Here is a 23,773-nt window from a genome sequence, read left to right on the forward strand (position 1 = left end):
TGTGCTTTGGATTTTCTGGTTGAGCTGTTAAGTCACATATAGAAAACAAATTCCGAAGTTTGTTTTCAGAGAGCTAGTCTCTTGTTTCTCTTGCAAGAACTGGCAAACGGCAAATCGGCATGAGAAGGAATTCTACCCGCTACAGTGTGCTGTGCTGTGAATTTTGCCTTCGTTAACGTGATCAGCTTCCTACATTCATGTGTACTGTTCTTTGTTTTTAATGGCCACGAATAGTAAACACACTTGACTGTTTTTCTCCACATATACATGAGCGACCCAGCAACAGTTTAGATCATCGTGAATGTTACATCCCCCGAACGCTAGCGTGAACAGCAATAATCATCAAACGCTGAACATTGTGAAGGATACCAAATAATAGCGAAGTACTTTTATGGAAGGAATACTTAGAACAGCGGTGTTCAAAGTGTTATTTTCGGGCGGCTGTGGAGGAATATTGACCCACTCATCTTTTCAGAATTGTTGTAATTCAGCCATATTGGAAGGTTTTGCAGCCTCAACCACCTTTTTTCGGTCATGCCGGTAAGCATCTCAATAGGATTTAGGTCAGGACTTTGACTGTAGGCCACCTCAAAGTCTTCATTTTGTTTTTGTTCAGCCATTCAGAGGTGGACTTGGTGGTGTGTTTTGGATCGTTGTCCTGCTGCAGAACCCAAGTTGGTTTCAGCTTGAGGTCACAAGCAAGATGGTTGGACATTTTGCTTTGTGTGATAGACAGCTGTATTCTTGGTTGACAGCAAGTCTTCTAGGTCCTGAAGCATAAGAATTGTCCCTTTTAGAAGTTCCTTTCCCGAGGATCTACCAAACAGGAATGAGTGAAAACTTTTCTCAAACTGAGGGAGTGGCAAATGTCGGATGTCCTCCATTTGTTGCTTTTTTTGTTGCGTCATAAATGGTGTTATCCATCCCACTGGAAACACAACCACGTTTGGGATTAACCCTTCCACACCCTATCTGAACCAAACTTTGATTTGTTTATCGGACACTCGTGCGGGGTGCCGTCCTTTTTAATTAAAGCGACCCTTTGTCACACTCTTCCACCTCCTCCTGCTCCGTCGTCCTTTTGTGCCGCTCTCTCCCCTCGACAGATTCCTCCAAATTGATTTATTGATTGGTGCAGTTTAATGCCTTGTCAGCTGCCCTGCGTGTCCTCTCGCTAGCTAACTTGCTCGCCCCGCTGGCGGACTTTCCGACGGGTACTCTCACGTGTGTAATATCTTTAATCACCAGCAGAGGCATCGTCACCAAACTGTAAATAGGTGTGTTTTGTGTGCATCCTGCGTTTGCTCATTAAGCGCTTGCTTTATGGTCGTTTGTTACACACACACAAACTCAGACGCCACATTTATGATGATTAGGAAGTGTGTGCGTCATGATGTGTGTGTGTGTGTGTGTGTGTGTGTATGTGCGTGTGAGTGAGTCAGAGCGGGGCGGCGAGAGTGTGAATGAGAGGTAAGCGCTGGGAGTATAATCGCGTTCTAATGGCCCTCTAATGTGCCGTGGTGACTGTGGTTAGCGGCGGCGGCGGCATCAGCAGCAGCGGAGGCTGTTCTTCCTTCCTTCCTTCCTTCCTCGCTCGCGCACAAACATGGGGCGGCGGCGGCGGCGACGGGGGGGCGGGGCAAGGGCGCAGTCAGCCGTGCTGGAGAGAAGCTGGCTCGTCTCTGTGATTTATGTGTCTCTCTCAAACGTTTTATTCCCCTCCCGCATCTTTCTCTTTTTTTTCGTCCTACCTCCCTCCCTCCCTCCTTCCCTTCCACCCCACCTTTAGCATCCCTCCCCCCTCTCTACATGCCGAGAGGGGGGAGGAGAAACCCTGAGACTACACAAACAAGTCACTGGCCGCTGCGCAAACAACACCCCCGCCTTCCCCTCCCTGCTTCCCTCCCGTTCATTCTTTCGCTGCCTCCCTCTCAGGAAGCTCGTCTCTCACTGCCTGCGTGTGATAAGCCTGGGGCAGACCCCTGGGGCTCACACACACACACACACACACACACATGCACACACACACACACACACACACACCAATATATGCATAGTGAACACACACGCATGAGCATACAAGCCTGTAGATGCACAGCGCTTGTTGTCCCGTACTGGTGTTTTAGTGCCGCAAGCTCTGGGCTTATCACACACAGCCAGCGAGATAGGCGGGCCTCGGAGACAGTGACACACGCACACAAGTCACATGCTGATTAGTGTGACACACACACACACACACACACACACACATATATATATTTATATATGTGTGTGGCGCCAGTTATGACCTAATAAGCACGTGAGCAGTCGCGCCGGATTGCAAAGGCAGACACACTTGCTGCTATTGTACACCCACACAGACTTGCACATGCAAATTTCTAATCATTTGAAGCACTATGCGCACGCGCGCCCATTGACATATCGTACTCGCACACATGCACACAAACGCACGAGCAAGCCTGGAGATTCACAGCCCTTGTTGTACCATACTGGTGTGCTGCAAACTCCGGACTCCGGGCCGGAGGAGGGCCTGGGAGACAGTAACGTAGGTACGCACGCACACGCACAAGTCACATCCTGATTAGTGAAACACACGCGCACGCACAGTGGCGCCAGTTATGACCTAGTAAGCGCACACGCTTGCTGATATCGCTCACCCACACAGACCTGCACATGCAAATTCCTAATCATTTTAAGCACCGCACGCGCGCACACACACACACACACACACAATTTAAGACACGCGCTCTTGGTGCCCGGACGACACCGTGCATATATTCATGTTCGTTTAGTTCGCCGCTCCGTGCCTGCGCACATGAAAGCCCACTCGCTCTCGTCTTCCCTCCCTCTCTTCCCTTTTTATTCGCTCTCTTCGCTCCCCCCCACCCCCCTCGACTCGCTCGCGAAGCATTTGAAATGCTAATGAGGAAAGATGCTGCGGATGTCTTCATCCCTCTCCTCAACCAACCAGCCAACCCTCCTCCACCGCTATCGCCGCCCGTGACGGGTGCGCCAGTCCCCCCCCTTTTTTTTGGTTCTGCCCATTGAAAGGCGGGATGTAAAGGTGCAATCTGTCATTTATTCTCCTCACATAAATCATGTCTGATTTCCCCCCTCTCTCCACAAGCCCAGGCGAACGCAGCGCAAAAAGCGTGAGAGGAAGTGCGTAGCATTTTAAGTACCCACCACATTTATAATTGGAAAAACTGCTGTGATTTGAACTGTTTGCTTTGAGGAGATAAATAGACTTTGTTGAAAAGTTGTTGACTTTGGACCTCGGTGAACTTTGACACACAAATGTTACAATCATACTGAGCCTGAGCCACGTTTTTACAAAGTCTGGGAAAGCCGTTGTTTTTCCGCCCGATGTCACTGTTGCATATAAACGGTACCGACACAGACTGGGACAAAGTTGCGCAATGACATTTCCATGTAAGGGAATGCCGGGACCAGGGTGTGACGTTTCTCTTGCCCTGTATGTAAGCATAGGTCGCTAGCTCCTTTCACACAGCTTATTGAAGCTGGAAATTTTGCACCTTTTTACTATGGCCGGTTTGTGTGAAAAGCACCAACACAGAATAGCGGTGTCGAAGTTGATCCTTGGATTTGCCGTCTTCGGTGTATTCTGCTATGCCAGGACAGGGATGTGAAGTTTAACACCTGACGTTCACTTCACCCGCTCTCACTTCTCTCTTTGTGTGGAAAGAAATTGGTGCTCGTCCCTTTCACACTGCCTTTTAAAGCCAGAAATATTGTGCCTATTTTGCTGATCGGTGTGAAAAGCAGAGACTCAAAGTCAAGCTTCGGATTTAGCGGCTTCTAATGAAGTACCAGAGTCAGGTGGCAGAGACGGTGTGTTGCTGTTCTGTACAAACACAAGCAACACAGAATCGGAAGACAACATTAACCCTGGAGATATTTAAGGGGGGGCGGGGGGCTGCATTCACACTGTGTCTAGACTAATGGCAAAGTGGATTTATCTCTGAGTCACTTTGTAATATGAGACAAAAAATATCAGTAAAATGATGACTGGCAGATTTGTTCGTTTTTTGACAGCAGTACACAACCACTCACTTCCGGTCATGTGACGAGGCAGCGACGTTCTCAGAAAAGCAGTGTTTTGCGTGGTTATGATGTCAGCAACAAAGCGGTGTTGTCAAATTTTCCGACTCCAGAAGCCGTTTTTAAAAAAAATACCCTTTCGGGGCACCCAGAATGTTGTTGCTGTGTGGATGACAAGGTGAAACGATAAAATACTTTACCATTTCGACCTGAAAGCTTTCTTGTGTGGAGAGGCCCTCAGAGGCGGGAAGGCGTTTGTGTAAGGGAATGTCAGTGCTTGGGTGTGAAGTTTAACACCCCTCACTTCTCCCGCCCTGTTGAAAAGCATCGGTTGCTAGCCCCTTTCACACAGCCTACGAATGTTGTGCTCTTTTTCTCCATATCGCTGGTCAGCATTAGACGCACCATCATGGAATAGCGCTTAACCTAAACCCTTTTTCCGCATTCTTGGGTAGTATCAGAGTCTTAACAGAGGCGGTCTGTTTCTGTTCTGTATGAATGGCACCAATACAGAATTGGGGTGACAAAGATTGTTTTCCCTCACCTTCTGAGATAATATCAGAGGCAGTACTGAGACGGTTGTATGAAGTTAGCACCAGCCACTCATTCAAGGGGGTCGCAGTTGTCGCTAGCCCCTTTCACACAGCCTATTAAAGTGTTTTTCCATGTCGCTGATCAGTTTGAAATGCACTGACACGGAATGGGGGCTTGAAATTGATCCTCAAAATTCCCGGTTTCCGAGTTAGTGTCCAGATATGTATTCTGCTGACGGGACAGTGGTGAAGTTTGACCTGTTGTTATGTTGAAAACAATTGTTGCTAGCCCCATTCACACAGCCAGGTACAGCTTGGAATGTTGTGCCTTTTCCACCTGATTACGGTCATTGTAGCACCGATACAAAAAAGGGTCTATGGTCTATGGAGCAATTTCCGAAGCTCTGTGTTCAAATTGGTGTCAAAGTTGTTGTGTGACGAAAAACCGTACACTATTAAAGAGATGTTTGGAAAACACATTAGCTTTGTCATCGCGGCCGTCTGCCATGTATTTCAGTCACATTCCCTTTTTAAAGTGGAGACATTTCCTACTTTGCCAGCGGATTTGAATGCTGCTGCATTAGCCGCTGCAGTAAAGTGAAGGAAGGTTTTTTTGCGGAGGTGGTAACAGTTGACAGTCCTTTTGAATTAATGAGCTTTGCGCAGGCCTCCTCCTTAGGATTGTTAGACGCTAGCTTGCTGTCTAATCTGGCCGTACTGTTATCACATTAGCAGAACGCAAACAAGATCGGCCTAGTTTCCCCCTATTGTTCAGTTTATTATATTTAGGGTAGGTATTTATTTAGGAATCTATATTACACACACGGGAGAAGTAATTAGCCCTTTGTGTGTTTTTTTGTAAATGTATTTGCTGAAAAAGCCACACTTGTGTGTCCCTCGGACTGGCGCACGGCGATAGCCACACGAGCAATGCCTCGGCGCACGAGCTTGTACTATGCGCTGCGCTTAAGCGGGGTAAGCAGGGCCGCTCCGCAAGGGGTTAAATGTCTGAGTGATGCATTGATTGCAGGCGTGCGCGGGGAAGCATTTTAGAGAGGGAGATTAGAGGACGGAGGGAGGAGGGGTGTGTGTGCGCGCAGCGTCTCATTATACCGTGGAGATGTGTGTGTGTTTGTGTGTGTGCGCGTGCGCGCGCCTATCTGGCGGGAAGCCGGGGCTCTCGTGCTAAGCTCCTCGCTCTCTCCCAGCGATATTAAACACGGCTCCGGAGGTTTAGCGCTACACCTCCTCCACAGCCACACACAACACACCGTCATCAGCAGGCACGTAAATACACGCACACACACACGCTGCATATCAACGCAGCAGTCGTCAGTCTTACACACACACACAAGTGGAATCCCCCAGAGGGTAGGCTTCGGCACAGCGCTCATGAATCTCTTTCCAGCAGCACAAACGGGAGTTCTGGCAGCGTGCAAAAACCAGTTGGCCCGTCGCATTTTTAGCCGTTCCCCAATATTCGAACACTTCTTCTTGCACGCACTTGTTCACTTCTTTTCCTGGTATCTCCCTCCCCCCCCTCTTTCCTTTTTTTCCTTTTTGCTCGGCCAAGATCGTCCTCTAAATCACTCTTATCGCCCCACGCACGCACACACACACACACACACACACACACATATTTTTGGGCTGCCACCCACGACAAGCGCCCACCCTTTCATCTCTTGTTATTGTCAGCTGTGGCCCAGCGGACGGCCCCGGCAGATCTCATCCGCAGACTCATTAATCTGTCATCTGTCGGGGTGTTGCCTTCGCTGCCGCGGCCCTCCTTCCGCTCACTCTTTTTTTCCCCCGCCGCGGCTCATCCCGCCAGTCTGCTGCCCCCCCCCCCCCCTCCCTTTCACACACATCCCTCCTCCTTCCTCCTCCTCCTCCTCCGTCCTTTTTCGTGAAAATGGCGAGAGAGCGAGATAAACACTTGGAGCAGCTGGAGGGCTAGAATTAGCATAGAAATGGAAGTTTGGAGTCAGGTTCAGAGGAGGGAGGTCTCAGCGGTGGGCTGTTAGGGGGACGCTGCCTCGGCGTGTTAGCGTTTTACGTTCATGCACACACATACACACCCTATATATTTTACATTGTTGGCTTTTAAGGAGGTTCTAAGTAGAGCTTCAGAATGAAATGTGAGACAAAATTCCGAGTTGGCAATTAATTGAAAACAAGCATTAAACTGAACGAAAGAGGTGGAGTTAGCTACACCATTCACCTGAAAAAGTTGGTTTGGGCATGATTGATGCCAGTGTTTCCAGGAGGCTAGTGGGAATGTTGCTCTAGGTGGTGAAGGTGGCTTCATGGAGGGCATCCAATGTCCAGAACTGGTGTCCATTTTGGTTAACTTCCCTTGCCAGCCATCCCAAAATGTTTGCTATTCAATTTAGATTAGGGGAACACACGGGATGATCCAAAAGAGTGAGGTTCTTCCTCTGGAAGAAGTCGTTCTTCAGGTGGGCATTGTGAACTGCAGCCTTACCACACAGATGATTGCCTTCAGTCAGGAGGGGATGTCTTCTGCAACATCTCCACATAGCCAAGGCCTTTGTATTGAGATGTGGGCTCCTATAGTGTAGCTATACATGAACATCAGACAGAACGATTTCTAGACCTTCCAGAATCTGCACCTTTTCCAGCTGTATTTCCTTGGCATAGATGTACAGATATGTCTGAAAAGTAAGATTACAGACAACACAGTTAGGGTGCATGTTTTGACAAATTATCACCCTTCGGTGTGCAGCGGTTCAGTTATCTTACACATAGAGCCGTGTTATAATTTTGCCATATGACTATTATAGATTATCACATGATTTGTCTGGTATCAGGCCAGGTATCAGCCCGAGACCGAAGGCACGCGGGGGCATGATACTGGGCCTGATACCAGACAAACCATGTGATGATCTTATTATCACATACTATTTAATCATGAGCTTATTATCACGTACTATTTAATCAAAAGACCATTTTTTCCAGAAAATGTTCAGTTTATTACATGTATTATATGTAAACAGTGTAAACACAACAATTGCAAAAATATTTCAACAATAATATTTTATCAACAGTCTTATCGTATCAATGTCTGACAATTAAAGTTCCATTAATAAAGTTTGGGTTTTTTGGTGACTTGAGAAGCACTAGGCACTAAGCACTCGTGCGCTGTTCTCTGATTGGTTGTTTCACGGGCACGATACCAGAGCAGCACGCTCTGATACATGGGGCTGATACTGGACATGGTTAAACTCTATATTTTATCAGTATCACTGCCCTGGGCTTTGACACAGTATCATTTCGGCCTTTTCCTGTATCATTCATGGGCGGTTTCTAGGGTACAGGGCCAATTAATACTGTAGTATGTGATAATTTACAGTATACTATATGTTTATATGTAGGGATGTACACATGTGAAATCCTGAAAACTTTTGATTTGGTTAAATAAATCAGATTTGATCACAACAGAATGGCGGTATCAACACACATTTCCTCCATTTAGTAGCAGCAGACGCTGCGGCGGTCCAATAAAAACCAGCCCTGTCTATTTTCCTGCTGGATGCCGGCCGTCGCCGCCCGGAGACTCCGAGAAAACATTTCCAGCTCTTGAGTGCGTCTATCAAATCTCTTTGTTCCGCTTCCATTACGCCGCGCTCGCTGCCTGGGCCCGTTGTGACTGTCTGCCACAGTGGCATCCGCATACACACACACACATACACGCACACACACACAGAAATCTGGCAGGCAACGCGCTGGTTGAGTCATAACTCGGTCTCCTGGACGCGTCTGCCGCCAGCTGCAGCATTATGTGGAGCGCTTGTGTGCGAGTTTTTATGTTAGTCCGGCGCAGGAACACGCTCATTTCCCCTCCCTCCTCTTCCTCCCATAATTTGCCTGACACAGGAACTTTGCATGCAAGAAGCTGTCTGTCTTTGTACGACTTTGTGCTGAACCAAAGCACTTTGTGTTGGCTCTCTGCAGGAGGTGGTGCTGTACTGCCTGGAGAATAGAGTGTGTGAGGTGAATCACCGTGACTACGCCGGCTACTGCGCCCTTCACGAGGCCTGTGCCCGCGGCTGGCTCAGCATCGTCCAACACCTTCTGGACTACGGCGCCGACATCAACTGCAGCGCACAGGACGGCACCAGGTACGTCGACCTAAAAACACGCCTGGCACGGGCCAATGTGCCCCGTGGCTGCCTTAGCAGGCGCTGAAGGGGGAGCACGTCAGGGGAGGAGTCACGTGTCTCATCAGTTGCCAAGGGAGTCGGCATGACTCCCCAGGTTGAAACAGGACGCTGGAGACGTGCCTGAAGATAAGGACCTCCTGTTGGGCAAAGCATGTAACGCGACAATAATAATCCAGTCATGCGTCTGTAGCGTCACTTGGCGACATTGTAGTTTTTTTTTTGTTGTTGTTGTTTGTTGTCCTGTGAAGACGGGTCAGTTTTATTTGGCAAAGGTTCTTATTTATTGTGCTTATAATGGGCTAAAAATGGTATGTCACAAATGGATGCCTTTCTGCAATGATGTAACTGTAATGTCCCAACTTTGCCACTAGGTAGAGCACCTGTATTTGTGTTGTGCATTTCTAAAAAATAAAAACAGTAAAAGTAAGAAAAAATCGAAAAGATAAAAATGGTATGATATTTTTTTATTTTTATCCAAAACAAATAATTGTTTTCCTCAAATTTGGAGATACATGTTTTTACTGGAGGGGCGGCACGGCGGTCGAGTGGTTAGCGCGCAGACCTCACAGCTAGGAGACCAGGGTTCAAAACACCCTCGGCCATCTGTGTGGAGTTTGCATGTTCTCCCCGTGCATGCGTGGGTTTTCTCCGGGTACTCCGGTTTCCTCCCACATTCCAAAAACATGCTAGGTTAATTGCCGACTCCAAAATTGTCCATAGGTATGAATGTGAGTGTGAATGGTTGTTTGTCTATATGTGCCCTGTGATTGGTTGGCGACCAGTCCAGGGTGTACCCCGCCTCTCGCCCGAAGACAGCTGGGATAGGCTCCAGCACCCCCTGCGACCCTCGTGAGGAAAAGCGGTAGAAAATGAATGAATGAATGTTTTTACTGGACACAATATAAAAGGTGAAATTCCAGGGAATGTCAAAGATATCCAGTGGAATACCTTGTCATCTTGTGTACTAGACCCTACATACTGAATGCTATTATAGAAATATTCTTATGTCTTTACAGGCCTATTCACGACGCCGTGGAGAACGACCACCTTGACGTGGTTCGCGTCCTGTTGTCCTACGGGGCCGACCCAACCCTGGCCACGTACTCTGGCAGAGGCCTCCTCAAGATGACCCACAGCGAAGTCATGGAGCACTTCCTCACTGGTAAGCTAAGCTGTACTACATGGCTTTTATGCTTTAACCGTATCGTTCACCAAGGTAGAGTTTGAAATGGAATGCCTTGATCTGACTTGTTGGTGATCCAAGCGGCAAGCGAACTCGCGTCACAAAAATAATCCAAGGTTAATAAAAAGCTATTTAAAAAGTACAAGAAGGCAGTAGGGAGGGGACCGGTGGGTGGCGTTTTAGCAGGTGACGAGGGTTCACTTGTTAAAGCGGCAACTCAGACACCCCCGATCCAATTGGCTTGTTCTTTCAGCGCCATGACCTCTGCACAACCTGTTGCTCCGATACCCTTGTTCCGATTCCCTTTTATCAAATCCCGCCCCCCCGCCAGCCACCCCCTCCGCTGCACACTTTCCCCCACCCGTCATGTCAGCCGCTGTCATCCAGTCTTTCCCCCTCCGGCAGGCAACCCCCCCTCTACAGCCCCCCCTTCGACCACCTGTTAGACAGGGAGTTTGAGCTTGCAGGAGTGCGTGCTGTTGCCTCTGAGCTCCTTTAGCTGGTTACTTAGCAACGCCGACTGTGTTTGCTCAGCCTATGCGAGGAAATGGGCTCTATCTAGTGCCTGCTGGGGCCTGGGCGTGCCTTTTCTGACTGGGCTTGACTTTGCCTTGGGAACTTCAGATTTGGAAGTCAGCAATGTGATCGCGGAAGAGGTGGCGCTAAACGTAGAAAGTGGACGGTTTCGATAATTTTTTCACTCATATTGTGCTGTCTGTATGGGGTCTCCAACTGGTAGCTGGTGGGCTAGCAGTAGCTCACTGCCTGTTTCTGAGTAGCCCACCAAGTGTCAAAGAATTAGGTACATTAAGATGTACATTTTCACATGGAATGACGTTGTCCTGCCATTGTATGGTTACAACATTATTTCAGCAGACCATAGTCAAAGGTTTTGAGTATAGTTTCTCATATTGAAGACCATTGGAGACCCCTAGTGTACCAATGCACACAAGTTTGTACATTTGTCAAAGCCTGCACCCCCACTGTGTTGCCTGTGCTATTATTTTTCTGACTAATGCACCACATGGTGGCGCTGTTATTAAACGTTCATTCACTTTCTATACCACTTATTCTCATGAGGGTCACGTGCGTGCTGGAGCCTATCCCAGCTGTCTTCAGGAGAGAGGCGGGGTACACCCTGGACTGGTCGCCAGCCAATCACAGGGCACATATAGACAAACAACCATTCACACTCACATTCATACCTATGGACAATTTGGAGTCGCCAATTAACCTAGCATATAAATATACTTTACATTACAAATATGAATGCATTTTAAAAGCGCATACTCAACCAACTAGCGAGAGAGAGAAAGAGAGAGCACACAGCGAGTGAGCGAGCGAGCGATGGTCGCCCTCCCTCCCTCCACCTGGTCCCACTCATCTGGAGGCCGTTAATCCCTCCAAACACACGCCAGACGCCCCACGCCTCAGTGCTGGCACAAAGCCCAGCTCTGATTCGCTGTGTGTGTGTGTGTGCGTGCGCGCGCTTGCGCTTGTGTGTATGTGCTGAACACACACTTTGCTCTCGCCGCCGCTTATCCAGCTTCCCTCGCCTCCATGTTTGTTTCCAGCTTTGCGTGCGTGCGTGCGCGACGGCAAAAAAAAACGGTGTGTGGTTCTTGTTCCTGGCAGCCGTCTGCAGCCTCGCTCTGAACTCAGCCAGCTTTAACCCAGTAGAGACAGTCACTCCCTCCCCTGTGGTGAAGCCGCTGGCCCCTGACCATTAGCGCCCCCCCTCCCTCTCCCCCCAATACTCCCCCTCCTCCTCCTCCGCTTTTACTGCCGTTTATCCATTCGCCTCTTGTCTCCAAGGGCAATTGTTTGCCTCGTTGCCTGTCCCCCTGGCTCCAGCTCGTGAGTCACGCGCTCCTCTCTTCTCTCCATAGATTATTTTGCTGACCTTCAGGGCCACTCGGATGACGACCCGGGGCTTTATTGGGAATTCTATGGCAGCGCGGTGTGCGGTGAGTACCTATCACTGCCCTCCTTCTCAGACTTTATCTTCCAACATCAGCTCACTTGTGTTTTGTGCGTTTTTTTTTTAAAGAGTCTGCCGAGGAGGGCGGCGCCGGTTACGACATCCTGGCCAATCCACCAGGCCCAGATGACGAGGACGAGGACGACAAGAGGGAGGTGTTTGAGTTTGAGTTCTCTGACCGACCTCTGCTGCCTTGCTACAACATCCAGGTGTCCGTCTCTCAGGGGTGAGCATCCCACTGTCAAGTGTAAATGTTCCCATCTTCAGGATCCGTGGACTATAAAGAGCATGTCCACTCTTTAGGACCAGCACACTCACTGGAATTTAATAAATGATAATCAGCATGTATTCTTCTTTCCACCGGGACTTGTATTTATGTATTTAGGTCCCACAACCAAGTCGGCAGTCATTGGGCGACCTTTCATTCACAGTTCTTGCAGTCATTGGGCCATCTGTCAATCATTATGAAGCACTTTGAATAGTTGACTTGTTTAAAGTTACACATAGCACATAGTGAGTGATTGGTATCCATTTACTTCTTAGGGGTTTATTTGGGTTGAACAGAAAAGAATGGATATGGATACCTAAGAGTGAAATGTGTGAATTTATTAGGTTAAATTGCGCCTATAATAATAGTGTTTTTGATTTTTGAGGAAAACGTTCTAAAAAATGCAGAGGAAAATTGCTTTTAAATGTAAATTAATTGCTAATAAATTTTTAAAATGAAAAAAAAATTAAAATGTGACATTAATAAAAACTTAATTTGGAAGTAATGCTTGAAAAATCAGATAAAATTACATTGAAAACATAACTGATCTTAAAATGCATTCTAAAACTAAAATAAAAAATAAATTGTAAAAATGTTCATTTAAAATAAATATATAAACATTTTTAAAATACCAACATTTCTAATGTAAAAATGTATTGGATTTTTTATTTTTTTTTCTCATAATTTCAATTTCAGATAATGTGGCATTGTTTTTTTTTAATCAGTGATATTGATGATCAGTGTCCTACTTTTCAATGGTAAAGTCAGACCTGCCAGCATGTTTGCATTTTTCATACGCTCACGCATTTTGACTCTAGAATACCCATATACACAATCTAACCTGTTCATGCGACTTGTTGGGAGGGTGTATAGCCCACCTACACGATCCCCTCCAATTTCGACAAAAAATGACTGTCGTTTGTTCCAGCTGCATTAACACTCCCCTTCTCTCTTTAATTACCATTGTTTGCTTTCTACGAAGGAAGCAAACAAGCGAATACTCAACTCGAGTTGTGGTTGCTCACAGTTTACATCATGTCACATGCTCAACTCTGACGAAGATTTATAGAAGGACGGCCGGCCAAAAATGCCATTTGCAGCACGTGGCTCTTTTTTAGTGGCCCATTGCACAACGTGGAAATTAAATTAAACAAAACAAACAGACAATTTAATGAGAAAAGGCTGAAATTGTGAAGTCATGATGCAGAGCTTTGAGTTGGAATATACAGTATATAATACAGCCTTTTTTCAAATTTATAAAAATATGTAAAAATATCAATATGGCCTTCTACATTCATAAGGCTTTGGCAGGTCTGTTAAGGAACACTTTGGCAGCTGTTAATATTGCAATATTTCAATAGAAATAATTACTTTAAAAGTACATAATCTAGACTTGTTGCCCAGTTCTCATCCATGATTATCTGCCCCCCCTTCAGGCCCAGAAACTGGCTTCTCCTGTCCGACGTCCTCCGCCGGCTGCGAATGTCGGCCCGCGGCTTCCGCCAGGCCTTCCCGCACATGGAAGTGGTGACGGTGGCCGAGGCGGAGTTCTACCGACAGGCGTCCCTGTCGCAGCTCTTCTCTTGCCCGGAGGAGCTGGAGGGCTTCCACCCGGACAGCAAGGAGCTGCTGGACCTGGTGGAGGACAGCGCAGAGCTGGCCGCCTTGCTGGGCTCCACACTGGAGTGCCTGGACGACCGCTGGGACCACGCCAGGGACAAACTGAAGGAGAAGATCAAGGCCGCCGGACAGGTGGGCCTCATCCTGAACCCAGGTCCCAATAAGCACTGATCCTCTTGCAAGACTGGAGAGGTGGCTTTTTCCAGCGCTGTGGTGCACTGTATATAATACCTACCTTTGGACCTGCTGGCTGACCTGTCAGCTTAGCCATATGTTTGACTCTCAACAACTGATGGTCATATTTTTTATAAATTAATATATGTACAAATAAGTAAATATAAATGGATATATGTATGTACATCTCTGTATACATGTGTGTACATAAAAAAAAAAAGATTTCTCTTCTTTCTGATGATGCTAACCACTGACAAGCGTGCGTGTCAGCAGTGGGATGGCATACGTGTAGCTGCCTGTGCCATTGAATGTGCTATTTGAGTTCATATAGGGAGCACATGATGTACAATTCTTTGCCCCCCCCCCCCCGAACCCCGAACCCCCACGAAGACTTCAAAACAGGAGGGGCTATTTTGTTGTACATCTTTTTTGTAATGTTGGAATTGTGCTTACGGTCAAGTCTGTAATTTAACATGCGGATCTACAGCGTTGATTGTATGATAAAAGTTTTATTGTAATACTGATGTTCACCCTTTTGGCAAAGAGCTTGTGTGTATATATATATATTATATATATATATATATATATATTATATATATATAATATGTAATATATATATATATAATATATGTATATATATATATATAAAACAGTGAGGCTACTGCAGTAAAATCAACTTTTTTGGTGTGTTTGATTTTTGGTTTGTTTTTATTTTAACTTTGTAATTAAAATGTCTCCTAATTTGTATTTATATTTTACAAAAGAAGTTGCTTTAAAATAAATATACAAACTGCAAGATGACACTTGTGTGTACGCTGCCACTGCTTCCTTATTGTGAGGTTACGTTAAGAGCTGGAAAGCTAAATGGGGGACTAAATGAATTGGGTGTCGATGTCAAATTAAACCGTTTAGCCAAATTGTCCGCGACTCTTCAGCAGGATCAGATGCAATCCAACATTGCCATCTTTAGGAATGCATTTGTATTGTAGCTACACTTTTTTTTTTGTGTCTGCCTCCATGGCTCAATAAGATACCGAATGAATGTTGGGACCTGCAGCGCCACACTGTGTCCAATCTGATAATTGCATCGTCGAGACCTTATTCCCGTGGTGCAGTGGTGACGTTTATGCATGCTGTGTCCTCATGTTTATTTATGTTGCCGTCCATTGATTGGATTTCCTGTGTATTAACACTGGGAAATCAGATGGTCAGCAGCCAATCACAGGGCACATATAGACAAACAACCATTCACACTCACATTTATACGGACAACTTAGTCGCCAATTAATCTAAAATGCTAATATGTTCATTCATTCATTTTCTACCGCTTTTCCTCACGAGCGTTATCCCTATCCCAGCTGTCTTTTGGGCGAGAGGCGGGGTACACCCTGGACTGGTTGCCAGCCAATCATAGGGCACATATAGACAAACAACCATTCACACTCACATTCATACCTATGGACAATTTGGAGTCACCAATTAACCTAGCATGTTTTTGGACTGTGGGAGGAAACCAGAGTACCCGGAGAAAACCCACGCATGCACGGGGAGAACATGCAAACTCCACACAGAGATGGCCGAGGGTGGAATTGAACCCTGGTCTCCTAGCTGTGAGGTCTGTGTGCCGTAATATGTTAAGTTATGTTATAATAATTAAAGGTGCTATCCCTTTTTGGCTCCCTATTTACACAGTATAAGATGTCCAACCAGACCTGATATGAGCAAAATAATACTGCAAAACTACACATTTGGAAGTGACACTGAGTTTTGCGGTGTGCACACGCCGCCATCTTCCGTAAGTATGGGTCTTCTGTTAAACACACGTCATTTTCATTTCTTTAACACAAATGAGGCTGAATTTGTATCAAAATGTATGCTCTATAGCAGCCATGGTACAATCTTGATCACATTTTTGACTGCGTGATTGAATCTTGAATCAGACTCCTCCAAATTGAATCGAATGGAATAGTCCACTATTCTAAGACACTCTAATACGAACTATCAATAATAGATACAAAAATGCAATATAACAATTTAACCTGCTGCTACACCACATTTCTCAACCAATTCAAGCCATTCCAACATCACACTTTTCAACATGTTTGGGACATTGAGACTACTCATATTTATACTCTCAAAAACATCTAAATTCTCCCCTAATTCACACTATTCAGTGTAGTGCTACTACTTCCAACCGATTTCTCAACCGATTCCCAACATCGAGTCATTCCACAAAGTCAGGACATGCTATTAGCAGTACAAAAATTCCCACATTTTTTTCTTCCAGAATACAAAATGCCTTTGATCTAACATGTTTTAGCTACTTTCACATTTTTCACATTTCTCACATATCAGACTGTTCCAAAGTCATAATTCTCATTTGGGACATTTAGCCTTCCTGGTACATTGCACTATCATGCTAGCTGTTAGCATGTTAATACTAGCGTAGTAGCATTTTTATACATTTCCATAGCTAAACAGACAAAAAATGACCACACTTACTGTGTTTGGTGTTAGCATGGTAAAGTTAGCATGTTACCACTGATTGCATGCTAACATTAGCACTCTAACTGTGTAGATAATATAAATGTAGTACTTTACCTCTTTCTCTTTTTTAAATATATTTTATTTGTTTATTTGCCTTTTTTAATTTCTACAACAGCCTCTTCTGGCATTAATCCTTTCTGGAAATGTATTTTTGTAAGCATGTACGTTTTCTGTCTAAAGAAAAACACGACTAATGTGCGTGTGTATGTGTTGCGTGGGGCGTGGCCTGCAGCTTTGGTAGCGTGAAGTGGTTAGAATATATAGTTTTCGAGGGTCAGTGTCATATGTCTATGGTTAGCGCCCCCAAGGCATATTGCACCTTAATTATAATATTTTAATTAATTTCCTAATACGCTTAATTGTGTAAAACACAAACAAGTATGGTCCTCACTTCCCGTACTGCCTGTACCACGTGACCAAGTAGGAATTGTGGTTTGTGATACATATATATTTTTTTATCGGACATGCTTTACAGTAAAGGTGAATAGTTCGATTGTGCAACGTGGCAAAAGCTATAATATAATATTTCATTAATTTCACTGTACAAAAAAAGCCATTCCGTTTACGTCATGATGCTGTTGCATCACGTGACCACCCGTGACGTATCATGTCAGCTGATCACTGCTAGCTGCAAAGAGAAGGCAAAAAGATGGCGCTGACTGGCTGTCCGAGGTTGAAGGCTCTGTCCTCTGCACTGCTCTCCCTGCTTTTCCTCTCCACAGGTAGAAATTATGTCAACATATTTACACATCTCATCTGTTTTTAACGTGATCGTGACTGAATCATGAGGTCGAAATGTTTGAAGGATGACAGTCTGGACTATGCTAACCTAGTTTGCTAGTAACGTTGATTAGCTCATTCATTTGATGCTCATGTCTGTATTTTTTGCCTGTACACTAAAATGAGGCATTTATTCTGCTGTTGTTATCTTCCTGTGGTAGTTTCGTACCGGTTTGGTCACCTGACAAGCGTTGCTAATTGGGGAGGGGGGCGCATTTCGTCAGTCAATTTTAATAATTGGAATTACTGTTTAATTTACTCCAAGTCTCAGTTTTTAAACATGGCAACAATTTAATTGTGTGTGATGTGTTATATTTGTTTTGTCGTGGTTTGCTATTATTACAGTAGAAGGGATCGTGTCATGTGACAGGCCGCTAAACCGGAAGTTCAACGTTGTCTTTCCATCACGTGTCGCTGCCTTTTTGTCATTGCAGATATAAGACACGGAGGTTTTAGTTCCCTTATTTAGTCGCATTAAAGTGTCAGGGTGTTAAAGAATAATGGATGTTTAAGTCCAGTTCTGCACCCATACTACCACAGTAATGAACAGTGTCAGTCAAAACTGAGCATAGCTGTGTATTTAGTGGTTTAAAGATATATTTAAGATCATAACTGATGAGAAGCTTATGACATGTACATTTATTTTCCTTTGCTAATTGAGCATGTTTGTGCCATCCTCCAGGAGTCCATGGTGACAGCATGACAGTGCTGCAGGCTCCTGAATTTGTGTCCTTCCAGAAAGGAGAGTGGCCCGTCTCTGGGGAGAAGATCCCAGACCTGGTGGCTCTCACCATGGGCTTCTCTGTTCAAGAGGTGCTTTGACAATTTATGGTTAGTATTTCAAATAAAACCTTATTTTATAACAGTTTGTGTTTATGTGCCCAGGAACTGTCTTGGCCTGGTCTGCAAGCCGGTCCTTTGTTCCAGCGTCCCCGTGCTAATGTTCTGGTGGTGGTCCGAGGCGCTGATAGCCTCAACTTCCCTCAGAGTGTGGCCTCCTATCCGCTGGAGAATGTGAGTCAGTCTGAGCTTTCGATGTATTAAACTTTCAGAAGGTTTTCATCAGATTTTTCTCCCATTTTTACCCCTCCCAGCCAGTCCCCTTCACGATGGACAGCGTTGCCGAGACAGTGCACTCCCTGTTCGCTGAGGACACGCCTGTAGTGCTACAGCTCGCCCCAAGTGAAGAGGTACAATTTTAAATCATAACCTTCAACCTTTTGTTTGTGCTAACTTAATCTTTGCAGCCGCGGAGCAACAGCAAAGCAGGAGGGAACTTATTGTCAGCTGACTGATGTCATGACATTTACAAAGTGACTTTCATGCCATCGACCCACACTACCTTTTCTATTTCATTATCCATATCTTACTTATTGTGTGGAAAATATGGGCTAATAACTATAAAAGCAATCTTCACTCGCTAAATGTACTGCAAAAAAGGTCAGTAAGGATAATTCATAAAGCCGCCTACAGAGAACATACTAACTCCTTATTACTAAAATCACAAATACTTAAACTTGCTGATATAGTTAATCTTCAAACCACTAAAATAATGAATAAGGCTAAAAATAACCAATTACCTAAAAATGTCATCCAATACTTAGAATTGATTTGAATACTTAGAATTGAATTGAGAAATATGATCTCGGGAAGAACTGAATTTGAAACACTTCTATGCTAGGACTAAGTTAAAAAGCCATAGCATTTCAGTATGTGGAATCAAACTATGGAATGGATTGAGTAATGAACTCAAACAATGCACAACGATGAGCCAATTCAAGAAACAATACAAGCAGTTGATGTTTGCTAAATACAAGGATGAAGCGTCTTGAACCAGTCATGATGTGCTATACATATCACTATATTGACACTTACTATGGTACCCATTATGTCATTGTATAAGGTATATTATTAAAAAAAAAAACAAAAAAAACTTAAACTGTATTATGGAAAGCAGGAAGTGAACAAATGTAACAGTTACTGATTGTAAAAGTACCAGAATGAGGGGTAGGATTTAATAAGCTTTGCTTCTTCCTACTCCTTTTGGACATGTGGAACTGTGACCTGATTATGTGATGCATTCAATTGTAATCTGATGCATGTTCAAATGAAATAAAACCATTAACATTACCATTTGGAAATTGTGTTAGGTCTAGGTTAACTGTACTAGGAGGTCTTTTAAGAGAAGAAACCAATGGAGAAAATGTGTTAAACCAGATTGTCATTGCAAACTCGGCCATAAGACCTTCAGGACAGATTCATGTGTTCCATTTTCAGCACATGTCCGTTTCTGCAGCACTAATTGCTGGTACCCTCTGTGAAAGAAAGTAAAGGCAACCTGTGGAACCTTGTCTTAGAAGTTCCACATAAGATTGCTTATGTATCCTCCATTTCTCACCATGCAGAGGCTGTACATGCTGGGCAAAGCCAACGCTGTGTTTGAGGACCTACCAGTGACTTTACAGCAGATCCGAGGCCGTTTGTCCCAGGAGGGCTCTGTGCTGGCTTCCCTGCCCCTCAACTCCCTCAGTAGAAATGCAGAGGTCACTTCTCAACAGAACCACTTTACTATACACTAGTATGTGGAAATATTTACTTTATAACATCTTTATTATTACTGTTCTACTGTATGCAGGCGGATTTGCTCTTCCTGTCCGAGATCCAAGTTCTGCGTGATATCACTGCTCTGGTGAGTCAGCTGCTTGAAACTTTAGCAAGTGCTTTTAGAACGCCATCATTAAAACACAACAGTTGTGTGTGTTTGTAGCTTTAATACTAATGACTTGTTTGTCCATGCCTGTCTCCAAGTGCAATTTTTACATATACACTTAGATATCATACTGTATATTAGGGATTGACCAATATGTTTTTTTTGGGGCCGATGCCAATACCGATGGCCGATTTTGCTTGGGCCGATATTTGTGGCCAATACTGAGCCCTCAATTTACATGAAAAAATGACCATGATAACAAATATTACAGGTCTCATGTTTAAACAAATATTTATTGAAATGTAAACACTGAACACAGTAGGATTCAGCTTTCTACGGCGGAAAAATATATCGGCGAACCCACGCGTGTATCGGCTGATACCGATTCAAGGAAAAAACCACAAATATCGGCTGATCCTTACTGTATATCACACACAACGATGTAACATTAAGGAGTGGGACAGGAGGACACAAATGTTAGCAACATTAGCGTAGCTTTGTGAGTTACAGTGAATTGCAGTCGCATTTTAACAGCAACATCATGTGAGGTTAGCTTATTTGCTATGCTACCACAGCTGTCACTCGATGACTACTTTTGATTTAAAGACATCGTAAGCATATATTGCTGGGACTAATATACGTACTCATACACAATATTAATTGTTCTTACCAAGGTACCCTGACTTTACGTTCTGATGTTTTTGTAGCATGTTTGTGTTTTCAAAGGAAAATATAATATTTGGTATGTGACAAGACTTTTGTCCAAGTACAATCTGACTTTTCTGAATAAGCTGTATTATTATCTGAAACAACTACAGCTACTACAGGGGAAGTTATTATTATTCATAGGTCCTACAAGGTGAATAAGCGGCACAACTTTAGTCAAGCACTGTCCACAGAGTGGCTCATCTAACTTGGGGTGGAGTTTTTTTCCCTTTGTGACGTCATGAAAAGCTTCAAAAGGGAGTGTCTGAGCTATCTTCTTCCAGGAATGGAGCAAACATGTGAGGGACATAGATATTTGTCACATTTGGTGCTCTTAACCATGCTCACACAAGGACCACATTTTACTCTGAGAACATCATTTAAAGGTCACCTTTGTATAATAGAGGACCTTTTAAAAGCATGAGCACAGAATAAAACTTTTTTTGATGGCCATCCTTCAGCTGCAGAGACACAAGCATTTGGCCAAGGACCACTCTCCAGACCTGTACTCCTTAGAGCTGTCTGGATTAGAGGAGCTGAGCCGCACCTACGGACAGGACTCGCCACAGTACCGTGATGCTATCGCTATTCTCGCCTCTGTCTTGCAAAAGGTGAGGAGGAAGACGCAAGCCTTTCCAACCATCAATGTAGACTCCATCTAAAACCATGTTTGTGTGTTCATTGTTGTAGTTTGGAGAGGATGTATACAGTCTTTATGGCAACAGTGCCGTCGTGGAGGTGGTGACCGTGAAGAACTTTGAGGCTCCCTTGACCAGGAAGTCCCGCTCCATTTTGGAGTCCAAACAGATTGTAAGTCCGGAGTGGTACTCAAAAAAAACCCCACAATGCATTTCCTCAAATAGTGGACAACGATGTTTACTGACTCAGTTGCAGAAAGTACCTGGCTAACGCATATATAGCAGTAAATAGTATATTACTTTCTTTTTTTATTTTATTGAGCATGCTTTGTTTTTACAGTAAACTTGTAGTACACAAAGCCACGTACACCGAGTGGTAGTTCTTTACTGTAAATGAAAATATTGACAGTTACTAGGGTACCCATTATGTCATTGTATGGTCATATCACCTTGTACTTTGGTACGAGGTGCATTATTAAAAAAAATACAAATAAAAATAAACCTTAAACTGTATTATGGAAAGCAGGAAGTGAACAAATGTAACAGTTACTGATTGTAAAAGTACCAGATGGAGGGGTAGGATTTAATAAGCTTTGCTTCTTCCTACTCCTTTTGGACATGTGGAACTGTGAACTGATTATGTGATGCATTCAATTGTAATCTGATGCATGTTCAAATGAAATAAAACCAATACCATTACCATTACCAAAATAGTCGTACAGCCATTTGCAATATCTGCAAAAGAGCGCTGCATTCAAAAGCACACATTTAATTAAGTATGAGTATGAAATGCAACTTTGGACTTTTGGAGGAAAGACGAATACCCAAAAGAGAGCGAACAGACAAAGCACAATACTGAAATTTGTTGTCAAATTTGTTGAGTTGGTGAAGACATTGCTTTTTGTGGGTGTAACTGCTCTACGGCTACTGTGGCAGATTTCCTGCAGCAGCACCCCCACCTCTGTAGTTTTGTTCTCTTCACCTGCTGTGCTTCAATTAATAATTTACATTTTGCTCTCTGCATTTTGAAATCCGTGTCTGCTCACGGCCCTATACCGTCTCATGCCCTTTTATGGGCATTGATGGGCTATTACCTATGCTGTATGTTCTTTAGACTCAAATTTCATGCACTTAGTTTAGGAGGAACTAGGATTCATCAATTTAAGAACACAGCTGTGAATTCTGTGGCATGTTGACGAATCTAAGTATGGGATAACATTTTTGGGCCGCGGCATCTATTTGAACAGAGGCAACTCTTTGAGGAAATATGGTTTACAGGGCTGTTTGCTTTTAGTTTTTGGGGTTTTTTTTTTTGACTTTGGATTGTTTTCTCGCCTGGCGTCGGGGAGAAGGCTCTGCAGCATCCGCTGTAGAACAACCAGGTTTAGAGACAGCTACTTTCCCCTGGCCATCAGACTGCTGAATCAGAATCAGAAAAGGTTTATTGCTATGTATGATCAAACACCAAATAAGGCCCTCTACCTGCCCATACGCATACGCAAAACTTTAAATTATTATTATTTATTCCAAATTATTTGTGCAATTTACTGTTTACGCTGTATATTGTTGTTCATATTTGATGTCATCTATTTATTCTCCACATTATTATTATTATTATTATGCGGGAGCCAGGCAATGACATTTCGTTGGCAATTTCACTGCTGTGTTATTGTGCAATGACAATAAAGGAAGTCTATAACTGTCTAACTAACTGACGTGGTTGTCCACACTATTTTGTAGAGCAACCCGGGCAGCCCTTACAACCTGGCCTACAAGTACAACTTCCACTATGCCGTGATCTTCAACATTGTGCTGTGGCTAATGATCGCGCTGGCACTCGCCGTCATCGCTGTCGCCTACAACCTGTGGAACATGGACCCAGGCTATGACAGTATCATCTACAGGATGACCAACCAGAAGATCAGGATGGACTAAAAAAAAAAAAAAAGACACTTGACCTCCTGCACTCCTTTAGATGCTCGTGTTTGTTTGGTGTGCCGTCATGTTTAGTGAGTACCTTGAAGCTGTATAATACCGCAATTGGTTTGTGCTGCTGTGATCATTGACAATGTTTAAATTGCATTTCATTCCTACCAAGTAGTTTGGAATAATGGTGAATTTATGGAAAGTCTGTTTTAAGTTAAGTAAAATATTTGTGTATATATTGAAATATGACTAAGACAAACTGCTGTGCTCTTATTGTGAAAAGATTATTGTGAAGATATGTGTTTATTCCTGCAAATATTCACCCTGCAGTTGTTGGGTGATTATTATTAAAATACATGACGTAAGAATTAAATGGCAAAACAATAAATTGTGATGCTGGTCATGCTGATTGATGTCTGTTTTTAGAAACATGAATTGTAATGCCAAATGTAAGGATGTACT

At 44.1% G+C, this 23,773-nt stretch overlaps 2 protein-coding genes across 3 annotated transcripts in view; both read left to right on the forward strand.

Moving 5' to 3' along the window:
* Positions 1-14,173, forward strand: part of bcor (BCL6 corepressor) — a 43,525-nt gene extending 29,352 nt beyond the window's left edge. For both annotated transcript variants that reach the window (XM_058081609.2, XM_058081610.2), the window contains 5 exons: positions 8,571-8,737; positions 9,796-9,941; positions 11,852-11,929; positions 12,013-12,169; positions 13,648-14,173. In XM_058081609.2, coding sequence (XP_057937592.2) covers positions 8,571-8,737; positions 9,796-9,941; positions 11,852-11,929; positions 12,013-12,169; positions 13,648-14,002 — 903 coding nt within the window. In that variant the 3' untranslated portion in view covers positions 14,003-14,173. The remainder of the gene's footprint in view (positions 1-8,570; positions 8,738-9,795; positions 9,942-11,851; positions 11,930-12,012; positions 12,170-13,647) is intronic.
* A 2,963-nt stretch (positions 14,174-17,136) lies between these two features.
* atp6ap2 (ATPase H+ transporting accessory protein 2) lies at positions 17,137-23,720 on the forward strand. Its single transcript, XM_058082428.2, has 9 exons — positions 17,137-17,274; positions 18,015-18,145; positions 18,218-18,346; positions 18,427-18,522; positions 19,738-19,875; positions 19,968-20,021; positions 21,209-21,358; positions 21,438-21,557; positions 23,126-23,720. Exons 1-9 carry the CDS (start codon positions 17,202-17,204, stop codon positions 23,318-23,320), a joined length of 1,086 nt encoding a protein of 361 aa, XP_057938411.2. The 5' UTR covers positions 17,137-17,201; the 3' UTR covers positions 23,321-23,720.
* The last annotated feature ends 53 nt before the right edge of the window (positions 23,721-23,773 follow it).

This window comes from Doryrhamphus excisus, linkage group LG12 (genome assembly GCF_037039965.1).
Source record: "Doryrhamphus excisus strain RoL-2023G ecotype Guam linkage group LG12, RoL_Dexc_Guam_v1.1, whole genome shotgun sequence".
Lineage (NCBI taxonomy): Eukaryota > Metazoa > Chordata > Actinopteri > Syngnathiformes > Syngnathidae > Doryrhamphus > Doryrhamphus excisus.